The following is a 19,168-nucleotide window of genomic DNA, read 5'->3' as shown; positions in this document are numbered from 1 at the left end:
AATAATTGAGTGATAAAAAAATACACACTGTGTATCATTTAAACAGTTACAGTATGTTTACTGACACTAATAATACTTTTGGAGCGCAGATTTCACAGTAAAATATTTTGTATACTTGAATATTATAAAGGTTGTATAAGGTAGAGTACTTGAGCATGACAAATGCTCCAAATTCCCTTAACAAGGTAAGCATTACTAATCTTTCTGCCCATGCTGTGAGAAGCTATTCATTGGTAGCTTCCTACAAAGCAGAAACGGCTGTATTAAGAATTCCGACCATGTATACAAGAAAACACTACACACTGTCTGAGTCAAGTATTCTCTCAGTCATGATAAAGAACAACGTGGACGTAAGGCAACAGTCAACATACGAACAGCAGGAAACCAATATAACGCACAAACAAATGGGTTATTTACAGCAAACGTCAGATACAATCTCGTTTCCTCTTTTCAAGCGGCTGAGTTCAGTTCCAAAATGGACTCGTTTATTTCACACTACGACCAGCACACCAACAATCGCACCCTCGACAGCTTCTCATATATTCTGTTCATTTATGATGAATCAGCAAAGCATTAATGTATGCAGATATAAATGGTGTTAGGGGAGGTGCGAGTATCAACAGGAAGTGCAGTGTGAACAAAACTGGCTTCAAGATATAGCTGTTTTGACCGCTTTTATTTACTACGGCGCCGATCAGCACATGGCACAGCTCCACTGATATCTACAGCAGAAATAACTGAACAATGAGGGCACAGAGGACCTCAGTGGAAAAGCTACAGCACCTGAACCCCTTTTACTGCCAGTGAGCAAGACTGAAGTCCCTGAAGTAATCCAACCAGCACAGACAAGCACATTTGGAGCATCAGCGGCAATGGCAAGCCTCTTCCACACAACACACAATTTGTTACTCACAGAATACATGCAAAAGCCAAATGCCACATAAGGATTTGGCTCAAAACAGACACACACAGGCCATCTGAACGAATGAGGGCACAGACAATGTCAGTGGAACACTTTAAATTTAAATCACCAAACAGACAAAAAAGGCACTAATGTAACTACTTTAGCCCTGCAGAGACTTGTCATTTTCTCCCTTCTGTGTTCATGAACCAGTGCCCTTACCTCTTCCAGAGCCCATAGCGAGTCCACCACAGGCTTGATCTTTTTCTGCTCATAGAGGGAGATGAGCTTCTGCACCACCGTCTTGACCGTGCCACTTCGACCTTGTTTGAAGAGCAGGTTCAGCAGCGAGAATCCCGCGATGACCTTGTTCTCCTCGTAGAGCTTGATGGGGTTCACCTTCTCCACTTGCCACCACTGAAAAAATGAAAAGCGCAGACCACACAAGCAAAACATGCACACACACATATGTTACCTGCATGCTCAGCATTGACTGTCCATGAGTCTGACTACAACCACAGGACTTTCGATTTGACATTTCTTCCCTGGCAAGGGTGGGCAGCTCTGCTACAACAGCTGAAACGTGTCACTTGAAGGTTTTGGTCCGCTAACTACGAAGGAGAACAAACGCTGTAGTTGCTAAATATATCCGTGCTGCCAGGGATGCCTCTTTGGGACACAACAGCAGCATTCAAAAGACAGCGAGCACCTTTGAGATCACCGTGCGGGATATCAAAGGACCAGGAGTGTCACATGCTTGCGATTCCAGTTCCCCTCTTTGAAGTGCGCGATTGAAGCACAAGCTTGCCACACATGACGACCCACACGGGGATCCGCGGATTTGCCCCATACTCACGGATTTAGCGAAGCTGAAGAAGCTTTTTGTCTCTCCCGTCACCATGTTTGACGAACCTGAAAGAATTAGACACACAAGCTTCCGGTCATTCAGAGCAGGTTTGCGCGGGTGGGCCCTGAGGCCTGAGCCGCGAATAGCGACATGACTCAGGGCAGGGACAACGGCTGTCAAATAATGGATCATGGGATATCTATCTGCTCAGACAGACCGCAGGCAGAGCCTGTCTAAGCATCACATTAATTATTTCTTTCAAAAGTAGTTTCATTAATTGATTTATTCTGCCAGGGATGTAATTACATGACAGCAACAACAGCACTCTGTCTGTGCCATAAGTCTGTTGAGCCGCAGTCTGGAAAAGCAGCTGAGGAGCTGGACTTGTAATTACAGGGTTGCAGGTTTGATTCCATGGCGGGGCACCGCTGCTGTTGACACGGGTTGCTCGAGCCAACGTCAGCCTGTATGAATGGGTAAAATGCAAGCTGTATAAGCCACCTTGGACTGGGGTGTTTGCCAAGCAAATAACGTACAGCGTGTGGGCCAAGGTGGCTTTTCCAATTGAAGCTTTCTAATTTGGCTGTAAGTAAGGGAAAACAGAACAAATTCAGTTGTGGACCGCATCTGCATGCACCTAAATTAACCTCGATTTCCGTTTTCCTACGATATGAAATTGTTTTCCAGCGAGGTTCAAAGGTCCGTGCGGATTCCATTTTCGAAATGTGCTATTTGTCTATTCATATGAGCAGCAGAGCACCGAACATTAGAGCATTAAAATCTTTTTGTCCTCGTGCAAACAAACAGAATAAATAGAGCTCCGTGTGTTTGATGGAAGAAGAGTGATACACCTGCCTGAAACCAAATAGAAAAAGCTTAATCCAATACTTATTATTTACTCTGCCACCAGGCCTGGAAACATCTTAAACATAAACTACAAATGCCGTTACCACTATAAAGAAAATCTCATATTATCAGGAGGAACTATGCGGAAACAACATTACATTATTGGCATTTCCAAAACACTCTTATCCAGAGCGACTTACATAGGTTACAGGTTTTTTTTCATTTTACCATTTATACAGCTGGATATTTACTGAGGCAATTCTGGGTTAAGTACCTCGCCCAAGGGTACAGCAGCGCCCCAGCGGGGAATCAAACCGCCAACCTTTTGGTTACAAGTCCTGCTCCTTTCCACTATGCTACACTGCTGTACCAACATGATTAAATTTTAATTTACATTTTACAGTATCGCCAGCACCAATCTGTGTTTCTAAAGTCCCTGCCCTGAAAATACAGGCGCATGATGGAACAAGACCCACATGAATGATATCATGAAAAGAATGAGCGCACTGAAGCCAGAACAATGGAATGAGACTCTCATCCAAGGGCTGATAAGGCAACTAGTGAGAATCTTCTTTTTCACTGCAAGGAGACGTCATTCAAAGGAAGGGCCAAGTGATTACACCGCGCATCAATCTGATGAGGTGGACTTGATTTCAGAAGGCCATCGCAGTTGGTCAATCTCAGAATACGTGCACACAAAAGCACAGGCTGATTGCATGATGTAGGCTGTGTAATGGTGAAGAGACAGCCAAAGGAGGTCAGCTGAAAGCCATTACAGGGATTAAAAGGAATAATTTGGTGGCTGGAATTCATAGACCTGAGTCCCACATTTCCAAAGAGTCCCAGGAAGCCAGTGTCCCCACCCAATAAAATTAAATCTCTGTTAATATGACTACTACAGGAGGTCGAAGAAGCTTTCCCTCACAAGATTAAAAGGAAATGCAGTGATACATCCTGCCTTTAAACCTCCACCTATTGTGCTTAATGCTTAAAGTTAGCCATGACTCCCACGGTATATGATGAACAACTACTGCACTGCTGAGTGATGAACAGAAAAAGACGGTGCTTGCTTATAATGAGCTTTTAACCCTGGAACACAGGCCACAGACCAGCTAGGTCGGAACGATTGAGGAGAGATGTCTATAGACAATGGATGATAGCTGAAAGCAGGCCAATTGGAGTCACTTTTCATTTTTGGAACCTTTTCCAATGTATCTAAAAATAAACTATAATAGGATTTTTGTCCTGCAAAGGGCTGGGTTACTACTGTACAACTGAGGGGGATTTCAGCCAATTTCAATTTTATAACCAGTGAGCTAAATTCTTCTATATAGTCAACAGGGGAGGACAGCGATGCGAAACACTTTTTAACTACACATATAAAGGAAAAACATGGACACACAACCTTTACGTGATATTCAATTTCCTTGATAGAACTACAACAGCGACACTGTGGATTTCTGAATATGTTTGAGCTAAAGGATGAGGTAAAGTGTGAAAGGACAGTGCGAGTGTGGCCATCGTCAAGGAGACTGCCAGGAAAAACAATTACAACCTGTCCAGCCCGTACAGCTGCTGATTGGTGTGCAGAATTTTCTACATGTTAATTACAGACCTGTGCGGACCCATGACATCTGACGCCTGTGAACGCGCCACCGCAATGTTGTGTGTTAGCGGTGGCTCTGCAGTCTCTGACAGCCCGTGTTTTCGGTCTATCTGAGTCACACGGAGAGGCGCGCCCGGCCGTACGCACCGTACAGGATGTACGTTCCCAGGGGTCTGAGGAGGCCCAAGCCCTTCCCGGTGTTCTCTCCGCACAAACAGTCCAGCACGATGTCCACTCCTTCTGGGGATATCCTGCAAGGTACAGGAAAATTCAATTAACACCCTCCAGACACCCCAGATACGGACAGGCTCAGCTCCGGGCCTCATCTGCAGATTTCCAGTTAATTAACGTCTCATTGGGAGGGGGTTCAATCTGCCCTTTTTCTCTTTCAGATGGTTATCTGGGAAAACTAATGTACTGAGGAAATAAACAGATCCGCCCCGATCGTTCCAAATTAAGAGGCCCCATGGATGTGAATAACTGATCCCTTTGCGCAAAATGACAGTTTCACACCTTTTGAGAGCATGCCTGTTGCTAAGCCACTTGTTTTCATTGATTTCATTAAACACCTACTTCTCTAACCATAAACCCAAAAGAACAGGTGCCACAGGTCCACAGACAGCTATTGCACAATCATGACCGAGTATCTTCAGTAGCCATCCAACAGTTGATTTAATTCAAGGTTCAAGGAGATAAACACACAGAACAAACTCAGGGGCACTCTAAATCATCAACAACACTGAAAATACACACAATAAAAAGATATATGTAAAAGGCTCATTCGGTGACAACTACGTATCATAATTCGGTGGGTTTAGGCTATTGGTAATATTTCTAAAAATAAAAGACTATCTGACGCAGTCGACAGACAATGACAATCCAATGTGTCTGGACCCAAGTTTCGTTGTTTGTGTTTCACACAATGAATGACCCATTCCAAAAATGAGCTCTTGCAATTTTTAACCAAGCATGAGCTGCGGTATGAAAGGTGAGCCACTGTTTCTGTGACTTATAAACTTTCAGAAGTCTCTCCAGTCCAAAGTACTTCATCCCTCAACAGACATATTAGGCCCATCAAAAAGTCAGTCACCTGTACTGTAAACTGTATTTAAAACATGACACAATGTGTCTAGAGATTACATGTTCACATTTTTCCCTGACTACACTATTCTACATTCCATCTGCTTTCTTAATACTCACTAAGAAAGTTAAATGCTTCTGGTCTTCAACTGGAGTGAAAGAGTTGTATGTTCCAACGCTGCCCAGTGACAGGAGTTTAATGGTGAAATTAGTCACATGGATGGTTATGAACCATAAACAACAGGACTGATCATATCTCCATCTCAGTATTTCTAAATGACTTGAACACTGTTAGGTGGAGGGGAAATGATACCATTGAATGTCATCATTCACATATTTTCACAGTTATTGAAAAAATAACTGCTGCCTTTCCCTACCACAGAAACTCATAAAAAGAAAAAAAACAAGATCACATGAAGAATTCCCTCATAGCCACACACGTCACAAGATTTTTCTGAATGCAGAAACAGCTGACAAATCTACCAGCAGGCAAACAGTCCACTGAGCCTATTAATGACGCTGCGCTTTGTCAGTATTTAGAGAGATATATGAGCATTTGCCACATTTCATTATATTAAGGGTATTATTGAGAATTTGATCATATTACTGTGTCACACTCTGCCTCCTAACTGCCCCTCCTGCATCATATCAACGACAGCTCATATGGCCTTGAATTGATTTATATCCACATTTGCAACCCACAAAAAATGACAAGTGGAAACCTAAGCGGATCTGAGGGAACAGCGACGAGTCCCGACGTCTGAAATATTAGAGAGCAGAAAGCACGGCCTCTAAGCACTTCTGTGAAAAAATGAAGGGCATGCTCTGACTCCAGCAGCCCCGAGATTGTTCTCCCCGTCCTGTGGCAGGACCGCCCACTCGGCTAAACGGCTCAGGTCTTGTGACGCCCATGCCCAAGTCCTATTGTACCAGGACTGACCTGAGACCAATTTAATTTTCCTTTAACCATGATCCTATCTGGAATGCAAGGCCCCGAGAGATGAAAGGCATATTAATCTCTCACTCTATTGGATATTCCTGCTTGACAACAGCTATTCCCCACCCCCACAGTCCTTTCCCTCACCGGTTCCACAGTCCGCCACAAACCGCATCTTCCCGGGATGTCTCATTTTTAAGAACTTTAAGGACTGAGAAGATTACTGTACCACGCACGGTGCATTACATAGCTAATGCTACAGGTGTGATGGACATCACAGTCATATTTGACAGCGCTACATGAACAGGCCACTGTCCTGTGAGTACCAGTGCATTTTGCCACTGGAATGGATCATTCCACCCTTCAATAACACCTGTTTGCTTGAGAAAAATGCCAGACGTTCACAACAGTATCATCATCCACGACTTCACAACAACAAGGTCAACAGCCTCCATGTGTCTGCTGACACAATGCTGCAACTACCAAACATAACTACCACAGTGCCGCTCGCAGACAGAGCACACATATTCATTGCGAATAAATAAAATTAGGCACAATGTCTTTTTGCTCCAGCGGCCACCTCATTTTCAGGAGAGCAAAGCCATGTGAGATTCAGAAGGAAAGTGCTCACGGGCGTCTCTAGGGAGTACGGCAGCCCTTTATGCAACCACTACAACTCGCCTGTTGCAGGTTTATCGGTATCGAGAACCTGCCAGCGCCTCACCCGCATTAAGCTCTTCCCTCTCCGTGCAGAGCTGTGCGTTGCTATGGAGACCAGCGCCACGCAAGGCCAGAGAAAGCGATCGCCAACAACTGCATCTTCAGAGGAACGAAGCACCACATGCACAAACAGGGTGTTCGCGGGATCGCTCTCAGCCTGCTTCTCATTTATCTCGCTGCAGTTTGAAGAACCATCAGAAACTTAAGTAGAAGTCTAAAGTACGTCTTTTTTTTATTTTAAAGCCATCAAATGCGTAAAATGACAGAGGTGACCTGAATCGATGCATCACTTCGATAAATGGTGGACTTACAACTCTGTAGAACAAGGGTGCTTTTAGTTGCATTCAATAAAATGAGTTTGGTAATGACTGGAATCATTTACAATGAAGTCTTTCTTTGTGTCTGCAACTGCTGCTTGTATTTTCACAGCTGAGAGGCCAACTCATAAGGTAACATTTCGGCTGTACGCCACATGTGCCCAGTGAAACAAAACATTATCAAATATATAATTTGGGCATTTTCATTATGTGTTTTTTTTTTCATCATAACAGTTCAGAGATGATGACAGAATGTGTCATGTTTATCTCAAACAGATAATCAGTGACTGAGCAGTTAATCAACATAATAACAAAATGAATTTAATGGCTGCAGGTGATTTCTGCCATTAACAACAGCATCAAAACAAAATATTGAATGGTACAGATTGCAAACCTACATGGGGAGGTTTAGCCAGCCGTGAACTGTCAAATCGATAGGTTACACATAAATATCAATACCAGAACCACACTATATTACAGCATCGCTTATTGCGTCTGCTGGATGTAACCGTCTACAGGACCATTCAGTGCTGAAGTTCCTTCAGTTCAATGTGCTGTGTTGTAAAATAAGTTCTTACTTTTTTACTTCTTGAACGTAATCAGCGTTTCTGTCGAAGAGGTGAGTCACAGAGTCTTTGATGGCTTCGTGTTTGAAAGGTGAAGCTGTTCCAAAAACAGTGACGTTTGGCACAGTGGAGCAGAGCTGAGCAACAGCTTGTCCCTAAAAAAAAAAAGGAAAATAAATCACCACAATTCTCATTTTAACAGAGACAGCTGACCATTAGCTTCTTTATCACACCCCCTTTGGATACACAAACCCTGTCTTCCTATTCTCGGTGTACACAGTACATCTTTTGCTCTCCTTCAACATCATACACGAACAACAAATAATGGCAGGAGAGGTTAACACTGGGGGGATAACGCTATGATATGTGTGCATCTGTTGCAGTATAGACAAGTTAGCCCAATTCCTTAATCCACCAAAACAGGTAAATAGTCACTAAATTGTAAATTGGGTGGAAGGTTTGAGGGATTTTTTCATCCTCTCAATTGGATGAGAAAAACATTGTACATTAAACATTATACGATGCCTTACTATATGTAAGTCGGCCATTGCATCAGTGCATCTGTCTCAAATCAAGTCAGCTTGATCACACGTCACTGATTCTACTACTATCGCTCTAGGCAATTTCTTCTCTTCTGCTGAAGCTCTTGTTATTCCTCTGGCTCATATTCGCTATATCTTGAATTGACTATATTTGTGAAACGTGCTCTGAAATTATGCCCTAGATGCAATTCCCCATAATTGTTTGTGTGATGGAGTAAAGCTCTTTATTTGTGACTTTGTCAAGATATGTATTCAGGCAAAGATTTCTGGTAGACATCCAGACAAAGGTATGCAATGATAACCAAAGAGCATCCAAGGAAAATTTACCACAAACCTTCTGTTTCTCAGCCGTAACTAAACAAGAATAAACAGGTCTTTATCATAGTAGTAAAACAAAATAATCAAATCGGTATCCATGCTGGGTTTGATCTTTTCCACATCATCTCTGCTTAACACAATTGTTCATCCCTTGTTATATCATAATACATCTGTAAATGTTACATCATAATATAGTGAACAACCACAGACAGGAAATTCAAAGATTCATGAAACTATACATATCCCATTCCAGTCTCACCTTGCACTGCAAGAACATTGCTTCTGACTACACATGCCTAAAATGTAATGCAAATGGTTCATTTTTCACGCTTTGCTGTCTTCAGACTTTGCATGTAACATTTTAAATCTTTAAAAATTGCAGTTATTCTCCTCACTGCCCCATTAAAACCTTTAACCAGTCCTTACTGTATCTGGCAAGTCAGTCTGAAACAAGGCAGCTATATACAGAGAGGAAAATATAGTAAGGCAAAGTCCCCAACAAGTTTATAAATTACTCGTGGTAACCAGTTGTGAAAGTTCCCAGACTGAAATTGCACTGCCACAGCAGTTTCACTTAAATTAATACATTAGCCCATATCCACAGCCTGATTTTACTTTCTTTATCTCAAAACACTGTGAACTAAATGTATATTTCCTAGATCTGTTTCCTGATTAAATAGTGTCATTCAAATCTGATTTCACAAGGAGATACTTTTCTAAGAGGATAAAAGAAATGGGCATTAAGCCCAAATTGATCTGTCTCCAGTTAAATCAACCTGGTGTCAATTTCGTTCAGACATCATCAGCATTCCATAAAACAGGCTATATTCAATCAATGTAGATATAATTGATGTTTATACTGAAGTCATTCATCCAAATTGCTGTGTCTTTTTTTGCGATATTGATCCATTTTCTGTTGCCACAGTTGCATATTTCATTGCATCTCAAATTTTCTTTTCAATGTTATGTGGTACTGATAAAAAAAGGCTCTGTCCTAGGAATCTTACAGACAACTCTTTGATAGTCAATTATCAGGATCAGCAGACGTTACCAGGCCTGGTCTCCACTGTTTCAATGCCCAGGTTTCAGCAAGTCCCCACATTACCTCTGACACTTAAAAGTGGTACGTGTCCTGCAGCAGAGAAAGGCGTCCTTTCAAATGCCAGCTCCTCAGCAAACTCTCAGACCCTCAGTTGTCTGTTCTGCTCTCAGTCACGATAACAGAATTATGTAAAACAGCATCAAATAAGACTGCTGAAATTCATGGGGCTGTCTCCCTGATGGTGAGTAGCAACATGCTCATCGAGAATGACACCAGCGGTATCTATAGTAACATCAGCAATATCATTTTCTCGCCTTCGTCCTTCCCCCCCCGCCCCCCCCCCCCCTTTATCTAGAGGCTGACTTACCACACCCCCTCCTGCCGAGTGAACCAATACCGACATGCCCTCTCGGAGGTTGGCGACCTCGAACAACATCATGTAGGCAGCCACAAAGTTCATGGAGAAGGCGGCCGCCTCAGGAAACGTCATGTCATCCGGGATCTTGTAGACAAAATCCAGAGACGTGCACACCACCTCAGCCCACGCATTGTAATTCACAAAGGCCATTACCCGGTCCCCTATCTGAAACCAGAAGAGAAACGATAATGCTGTTAATTGCATGGGAGAAAACAGACAGCAGAAATAAGAAAAGAGTCTGACTTGGGCCAGATTACACCAGATTTGTTTCGAGTTTCCCCTTTCGAGTGAAACAATATGGAAAGGAAACATTAACATATGAAAACAGAATTTTTACTGGAACAGAGAAGCAATGAATTTGCTGTTTAATAAAGTTAAATACAAATAGCATAAAACTAGGGAGGGGAAAATGTTTTGCACATGTTAAAATCTACAGCACATCAAAGCATCCCTCTTTTATAGATCTAAGCCTTTAACTAAAACGATCTAAAACAAATTGATAGGTAACAAGCCAACAAGGTTCTCTTAATTACCCTTCAGGCTGCATGTAGGCTGACTTTATAATTCTTCAAAGGTTGTTCATGAAGCAAAGTAACACACCATCAGTGTATCAGTACCATATATCTGTGCTAATATTGTTGACTCCTTATGGTTTTTTGCTTGTGTTGTACTCTACCTCACTTGTAAGTCACTTTGGATAAAAGCATCTGCCGAATGAATAAATATAAATGTAAATATAACTGTTCAGTCTACCAGTTGCATCCAAGCTTAGGGCAACAATCCAATCACAGACACAAGGACAGCTGTATCTATTCTGAATCCACGAAGCACACAGACAGCAATTCCATGCAGACTGACCTAAATGTTTAACCTGAGAACCTCTGTCACACCCAGCCTGCGTTCGCGTTCAACACAAGCGCTCTTTTCTCTTCTTTCACTGCAGACCGGTAACCCATGACAACATCATTAATAAGGATGCGGTCCCTTGCTCTCGCTTTGCTGGGTTAAGTAAAGGTTTCGTATGACTGATGGAAGGGACTCTGCTTTAATGTCTCGCCACAGATGAATCACCGCTACCTGGCCTGTGGCCTCCTCCGCCGAGGTACCCCGTGTCATCAATCTTCAAGGCCCGAAGCCTGAGAGAATGATGAATGACTGCCCTGGAAGGCGGGTTCACCAGCCTCATACCTTCCCTTTACAACGCAGCTCCGATCCCCAAGTAGCAACAGGCAGCAGGACTGATTTTAGGACAGGCATTCCAATTGGAAACCTTCGGACTGACAAATTGGCCATCCTCAAATAGCATCAAAAACTGCTACATCACGATAGGTGTGCTTTATTACAACACAGCGCAAGAACTTTTATCTGATCAACTGAACATGCCCCCTGCTAAAAATGCAGGGAAGTATCAGTGGAGGGTCAGTGTGGTTGAGCTCGTCTAGATTGTTGGATACTATTTATGTAACTGTTGTAGTTGTACAACATATCTAAGAACACAGTATATTAATGTTCCACGTTTCACACTTTTATCTGACATGCAGTTTGAAAAGCTTCATTCTCTTCAGATGGTAAGATAACTTTGATTTGATTCACAGATCTCTCATATAGTTCCCCTGCTAAAAAGGCATTTTAATGATGGGTAATACTTGAAAGATTCATCAGTGTGTCAAAACATGACATGTGATGACATGCTATGCACTCTTAGACAGCCATTTAAAAATGATTCTGATCACACAAAGATTCACATTTTCTGAATGGCTGCCTCACTGCAAAGGATGTATCCGAAATGAACAACACAAACACCCTCAAAGTTTATTTGCCTGGGTTGTCAATTGAGTTTTTGTTTATGCCTTCAAATTGACCCTGCCCCCATACACACACACACACACACAAACAGACAGACACACACACACATTCACACACACGCACACACACTTTTTTTGGTTGGGGGTGAAATTTGGTCAAGAGACTCATATACATAGATCAGTTACCACAGAGGCCATTCCAAGTGGCTCACAGAAATTGAAGCTACTGCTCTTTGTAGAGCCTTGTATACTGCACTCTGGAAGGCTTCCACACATACCTGTAAACAAGGTGTGTTGTGTACATAACCATTTAGGAAGCCAATCAATTTGTCATACCTGAAATTAGCATTTTACAGCTCAAGAAATGTGATAAGATTTTCTCTCAGCTGAATTTGAAAAACATTTGAAACAGACACAGGAAAAACTATGACTGTGCTTCAAATATTCATTCTTCAAATATTTGTGTTTCTGCTGGTACTGTAGGTATATATAGTCTGAATCAACATGTTCTAGGTTTCAGCCAAATCCATTATCCTCTAAAAGATGAAACATATCTGAAGAGGAAGTAAGGAAATGAAGGCTTTCAAATGCTACAAAGCATATGAGTAGATTGTTCTAGATCCTCTGTGAAAAGTTAAATAATATGTTACACCACTCCAGTGAAAACAATGCCATTCAGGATAGCTTCGTAATGTGCTTGAGATCATCTAGAATTGGGTTCAAAAGATCACATCCTGTCCCGATATCTGTTCCTCTGTGATCAGAATAAAACTACAGAACAGGGGGTTTTGTGTTTATTTATTATAGCATACACACATGAAAGGCAAAGCCAAGGCGAGCCCACGACATGCACGGCTTGAGGTAGCTCGTATATATAAAATGGTTCAGCATTTGATTCATCTGCCTCCACCATCAGACAGAATCTGGGTAATCAGACTCTAATGCTAAACCAAGAAGAAAATATTGGTTGTAAAGAGGCTTAATATAGAAAATCAGAGATGCTCAGGGGCTTTGATGTCATGAATCAATTCCCTGGAGAAGAAGAGAAATGCACAGTTGAAATGTTTCCATTAGTAACAAGGAGACTGGGCTTTTAAAACAAAAAAGTAGAACATTTATTCTGAGCTGCCTCTGCAATGTTATGCGTTATCATATTGAATCAGGTATCAGTGGTACATTTCAGAACATCCACATCATTACTAGTGAACAGTAAGAATTAGGCCACTACTATCGCAATATGTAGAAATAGGTTAATCAAGTATTCCCTATTTGATCATCAGCTGAATGTGTCTCTTACTTCCCACCTTAAAAGATCTCTCGGAGAGCTTAACATTTTTTATTTATCTGCACTCATCTTATGATGCCTCTACAGTATGTTGACATCTTGTTACCCAGATATAAATCGTTTGGTTTTGTTTTTCACAAAGCACCCATCCAAGAAATCTTCATTTTTGTGACGATACTGTTTCAAATTATCGGACAATTTATTGTAGCTGCCAACGGGCAGCAGTGTAGCACAGTGGTAAAGGAGCAGGGCTTGTAACCAAAAGGTTGCGGGTTCAATTCACTGCTGCTGTAAACTTAACCCACAACTGGCTCAGTAAATATCCAGCTATATAAATGGATAATATGCGAAACTGGAACCTATGTAAGTCGCTCTGGATAAGAGTGTCTGCTAAATGACAATAATGTAATGACATGTTTGCCTTTACCAGCACCAATAAAGGTCTCTTCAGAGACACAAGCCCCCACCAAGGGAAAGAGAGATATTTCATATTCAAATCATCGATCCTCACTTTCACATTTTCATCCTTTAGATCTCACTGAATCCATTTTAAATTCATCCAAATTTTACAATGGTCATAGGCCTACTGTTCCCCTGCCCCCCTCATACAGCGCACACAAAAATGTACTTGGACTCACTGACCTCAAACCCTTTTGTGTTGTCTCCCATTGCTTCTACTATTCCAGCACATTCAAAGCCAGGGACAAGAGGAGTTTTGGGTGGATTGTCAATGTTTCCCTGTCGTACCATCAAGTCCAGGAAGTTCAAACCGCTGCAAAAAAAATGAGACGCATTTTGGTAAGGTGCACAGGTTATTGGTTCAATTCCCACACAAGATACTTCTTTTGTACCCTTGAGCAAGGCACTTACCCCAGATTACCTCAGTAAATATCCGGCTGTATAAATGGTTAGCATGCAAACTCTACATGCTATGTAGGTTGCTCTGGATAGGAGCAGCGGCTAAGCAAACAGAAATTACTAAATTTGGTTACTTGATTAAAATACTATGTCAGTGGGCTACCTATCTGTATTACCAACATCTCCCTTCTGTCAGTATTTCACTGCAGACTGGTGAGAGACTGACATACTGATGGCGCAGTGCAAAATGAATGGCATTAATGCTGTGTGTCTAATTATGCTCACCACTTGTTGTGGTATTCATATCATAACAATGGGGCAGTACAAACCTGACAGTCAGCTCAACAATTCACATGCATTCCTGTCTGAAGGGCTACATTTTCCAAGGACACTGAGATTCACAGTGAAACGGGAGAGGGAAAAATGTTGACTAGCAGTCACTCTCTCCTTAAAGACGGAAACAGTTGCGTCAAAACCAGACTTTCATCAACCAGAAAGTCGTGCTAAATCCCTGTCGATTGGTAACTGTCTAGAAATCCCATTTTAACATTGTCTGGTTGGTTTTCACTTTGAGCCAAGCCTTCCACACAAACTGGTGAGTGGGATGGAAGAATCATGAGAGATATTAAATTATGGTTGAATTACCAGGCCCCACCCACACTAAACGCTGAGAGGAACTGGAAGTACAGTCTGGTCCCAGGTGAATCAAGATGTAATGATGATTTAGCCTATAGGATTGAGGCTATGTACCACCTACACAACACTGTGTGTACAGTAAACATCTGTATGATCTCTTGGTGGTTCAGCTCTATAAACAGGAGGGAGGACCAAACAGTCCCAAACTCCCATATGTCTTACTAGAAGAGTCTGATATTTAAAGTGCTTTGCAGCGTATATCCAAATTTCTTCACGACTGTTCAAGATGTTATCATTACTATCATTACATTATGTTATATCATTACACATGGCGGAACGGCTATTGATAAACACAAATCTACGTCATCGTCTTTTTTTAAAGACCCTTTCCCTGTCTGCAAAGTCAGTGTCACTTTTTCAAAGGAAATACAAACATATAAACGTACAAAACTTAGAAAAAAACCTAACAATAAAACGTCCAGTCGCACTACGTGCCCAAAACATTGTTGTGGGGTTGTGGTTTTATTTGCACCAAACGCACAGCTCTGGCACGTTAAGAGCGGTTTCATCTCTCCGCCACAACGTTGCAACGCAACGTGGCCACAATATGCATCAAAATTAATCGGGGGGAAAAAAACACAGGAACAACAGCTTGGCAATGTAGCGTTATATGAGCACGCATTTGGCCGAAAGTCAATTAGTTTAATCTTGCCAGACAATTTAAATCCCTCAAAGTATTGCCTGTTGCCGCATTAATTTCATTTTAGGATATTCGCACGTTACCATACACCGATTCCTACGTATGTGCGGGTCATAGGAAAACAGACTGAGTTGGAAACAAGATATATTCAAAACAGAGAGAGGAGAAAACAGCAGGACCATCGGCGCACGCTCGCACGCACGCACGCGCACTAACAAGTACTTTACCAGCGAGTTTTAATTCAGACGCAAACACCTGCGCGTATGTGCGGTGGAGAGGCAGTAGTATGTAGGCAGCTGCTAGTAATCAACATGTGTAAAGTTCACGAATACATGCATATTCTCTAAAATGCGTGGAGACTTATTTTACACCCACAATCAAAAGTACACTGAACCCCACATTGCCAGGATTGCAAATACCGATGATGATGTTGATGATGATGTTGAGGATGAGTATAATGGTGGTGACAACATGAATTACCATGCTTTAACACGTATTTTGACTTCCCCCTCCTGCGGCTCAGGCATTGCTTTCTTGGTTACCCGGAGTTTGTTGAGACCCCCGAAACCAGTCAAAACCACCGCCCGCATTTCTTTGGTGTCCCCCGCAGACAACACACTTTCTTGTTCTTTTCCACCATTCTTCTCTATCATATGTTCCGTTTCTTCTGTAATATCCGCTCCCTCCTTTGCCATATCTATATGTTTAACAGGACGGCACAAAGATGCTCAGGAGAACGGTGCCTTCCTTCCACTCCTCGACTCAGACGTTTCGCGCTGAGAGCCCGTTGCCTCCGCTCTGCTATGTTGCGAATGGTCGAGCAGACAGCGGTTGAATAGACTTTCCCCCCTCCTCGACGCCAGAGATTACCATAACACTCAGAGTAAATGTGCAGTTAGAAATGTTTATATAGTATACAGTTCTAATTATTTTGAGACCGGGTCCGTTTACGCACCATTTAACGACAACGGTATATGCCGAACAAAGTCATAATTTTATAGTTCCTATATCTCTTGTTAAATTGTTACGTATTGAAAGAGAATCAAAACATAAAATAAAAACGCATATTTCAGATATACATTCATGTAACGCAAAACGTCATCATTGAAATTTAGAACCGCTAAGTTTGGAATGTGTAGGAGGATTTTATATTTCACTTATGAACATAAAGAGCAATTTCATTACTTCGTCGTGACGATACCAGTTCTGAATCACAATTGATCATTAAACTCAGAAAAGTGTGCGCCTGCATACTAAATATTCTTGATTTATTCAATTGTTCAATCAGATGAATTGTTTGACGAATTCTGAAATGTACCCTTTACAGTGAAGGGGGTGACTCAACCAGCATTAATGTGCAGCACCCACCTGGTTGATGCACAGAGGCCATTTTGCACCATAACACTAACAATAAATCATATGAGGACGTGGATTGTTTAGTAAATTAAACTGGAGGATTATTATAGGTAGATTGAAAAAAAATCCTGATGAGAAAAACTCACCAGGAAAACAGGGACCCCCCCCCCCCCCCCTTTCTCGCCACTGATGAGTTCAGTCAGGTAGGTAGAGCAAGGATAGACAGAAGATATGCAGGACAATGGGCCGCCAGGAGTAGGATTGAGAAACACTGTCCTATAGCAGCACAGTGTCTCTTGTCCATCACTGCAGTGGGGCATTGGTCTCCTGCACAGTTGGGGTCAGTTGCCCATCATTTTCTTTGAAGATTTTTTTCAATCAATTAATTGACAGTTCATTTCCTGAACTGACCAAATTGAAATAGAGATGACCTGAACTGTGGTCTTCTGTTAGGTCCAGGGGAAAGACTGCCCCCTCCTGGCTCACCTCCTTACAGCAACCTGGCTCTCCTAGGAGGTCTTCCATCCAAACATCATCCATTAGGCAGGAGGGCTGTAGGGTGGTATGGCTGCTGCCAGGTAAATTCAGATTTAAAAAAAAAAAAAAACTTTATATGCATTAATTAAATTAATGCATCTATCATACAAGGGTCTTCACTTGTCACAACAAAAATATTTACATATATTAAAAACTAGCATTATCAGACTCTTTAAAGGAATGGAAGGAATGGAATCACTGAAGCCTGTTAGCACATTATCACACTGTACAGCTGTGCAGAGTAAGAACAGACAAAAAGTAACTGCAATAATTAATATCAATGCTGTGTACAATACAATAACTCTAGTGTGCCCCCAACCCCCCCCCCCCAACTGCAGTTAGGCTAAAAGTGTTACGTTAGCTACCTCACACTGACAGCCACAGTGAGTGCAGCTGACTGCTGAGCATGTTTCCATGGTTACCCCATTATCTAAATAAACAGAGGGTGAGGTGCATCATCACCTTGGGGCAAAAGTCTGCCGCTTGATACAAATCAATTGCACTGCAACAAATGAAGTCAGCAAACAGCCAGGTTCAATTCAATATAGTGACAGATGTTCCCAAAAACGAAGCTTTTTCAGACACAAGGCAGCACACACCAGGGACAAAACATTACTTTCATGAACGCAAGACAGTTTAGTGTCACACATTTAATCAACAGACAGGGGTGCTAAGGCCCTCTTTCAGCCCGATTCAGAAAGAAGACTCAAAGGAACAACTTTCCATGTCCGGTTTCTGACGGCTCAGTGAGTCGTAAGGCTCCCAAACTGAACAAATTACAACGGATCAGGGTTTAAACCAGCCCAATTTACATCCATCATGCTGCATTACACAAAAATCAAAATCCACACGACAGGGGCTCGGCTGAGTCAGGTCAACTACAAACACATTATGCACATATGCAAGCAGTTATGCGTGGTCTTACAATCAAGAAAAGTTCAAAGAGCTTGTTTTTGGAAAAAAATAGACAAATTAGTTGTGCCATCACTTACAGGCACTTTTACACCTTGTTTGTTTGAACACTTCATCCAATTAAAGGTATAATAACACAACCTAAACCATCACAGAGGGATGGTTTCCTAACCTTTGTAACCAAGCTTGGCAATCTTGTGATTTGGTCCACCAATTATTATGTGCAGTGTGAAAGCATTTCCAGTCTGCTCAAAATGGGCACCAAAGCTGGCCTCCTGAAGTGAAGCGTTTGCCTGGGCTTCAGCTCTTTTTGGCATGTTACTTGTACCCAAAATAACATGTACCTTCAACAGAAAGAGGCAACTTCTCACTATGCTCCCATTACCACTGCAGCAGACCAGCCAAAGCAACGAGTAAGGCTGGAAAACCAAGAGCACAGTACACAGGGCGCTGGTTATCTATCACACCGATATGTTCTCCAGAGAACGTTCCCTTCAGGTACGCAGCATGGGAAATGAGGTCAGCTGAAGTACCTATGTGAAAATGGCAGAATTCTGGTCTACGTGCAGCATCAGGTCGACTTAACACAATGAAGAAACCACGCTGCTTGCACTTGCATTTTCCTGGTCTGAGACACAGAGAACGCAGAGAAAAAATAAAGTCTGTTTTAGAGAGCAGCCAGTGCAAGGCAACTGACAGTGAACTTGGCCGGAAAGTGTCCTTCAACCTGTAAATAGTCAGTGCATGGGTACACTGTGTGTAAATTCACATTAAGTGTAGGCACATGTGAGGATGTCTAAACTGGGTGCCAAGAAAAAAAAACTTCTCTTGAGGTTTCTTCTGTCATAAAGTGCTCCTCATAGGACAAACAACAATCCACATCCTCATCCATATAGATTAATAAAGTAATCTAACAATATATTGTAAACTAATAATGTA

At 42.0% G+C, this 19,168-nt stretch overlaps 1 protein-coding gene across 1 annotated transcript in view; it reads right to left on the bottom strand.

Moving 5' to 3' along the window:
- LOC118788447 (synaptic vesicle membrane protein VAT-1 homolog-like) overlaps positions 1–16,229 on the bottom strand; it is a 42,737-nt gene extending 26,508 nt beyond the window's left edge. The window contains exons 1-7 of the mRNA XM_036544450.1: positions 15,905–16,229; positions 13,873–14,002; positions 10,090–10,305; positions 7,833–7,975; positions 4,348–4,451; positions 1,758–1,813; positions 1,124–1,318 (exon numbers count right to left, since the gene is read on the bottom strand). Of these exons, the coding sequence (XP_036400343.1) occupies positions 1,124–1,318; positions 1,758–1,813; positions 4,348–4,451; positions 7,833–7,975; positions 10,090–10,305; positions 13,873–14,002; positions 15,905–16,119 (1,059 nt within the window). The 5' untranslated portion in view covers positions 16,120–16,229. The remainder of the gene's footprint in view (positions 1–1,123; positions 1,319–1,757; positions 1,814–4,347; positions 4,452–7,832; positions 7,976–10,089; positions 10,306–13,872; positions 14,003–15,904) is intronic.
- Between the last annotated feature and the right edge of the window lie 2,939 nt (positions 16,230–19,168).

Source organism: Megalops cyprinoides, chromosome 13 (genome assembly GCF_013368585.1).
Source record: "Megalops cyprinoides isolate fMegCyp1 chromosome 13, fMegCyp1.pri, whole genome shotgun sequence".
NCBI lineage: Eukaryota > Metazoa > Chordata > Actinopteri > Elopiformes > Megalopidae > Megalops > Megalops cyprinoides.
Note: the sequence above shows the minus strand (reverse complement) of the source record. Positions and strands in the feature narration are given on the sequence as shown.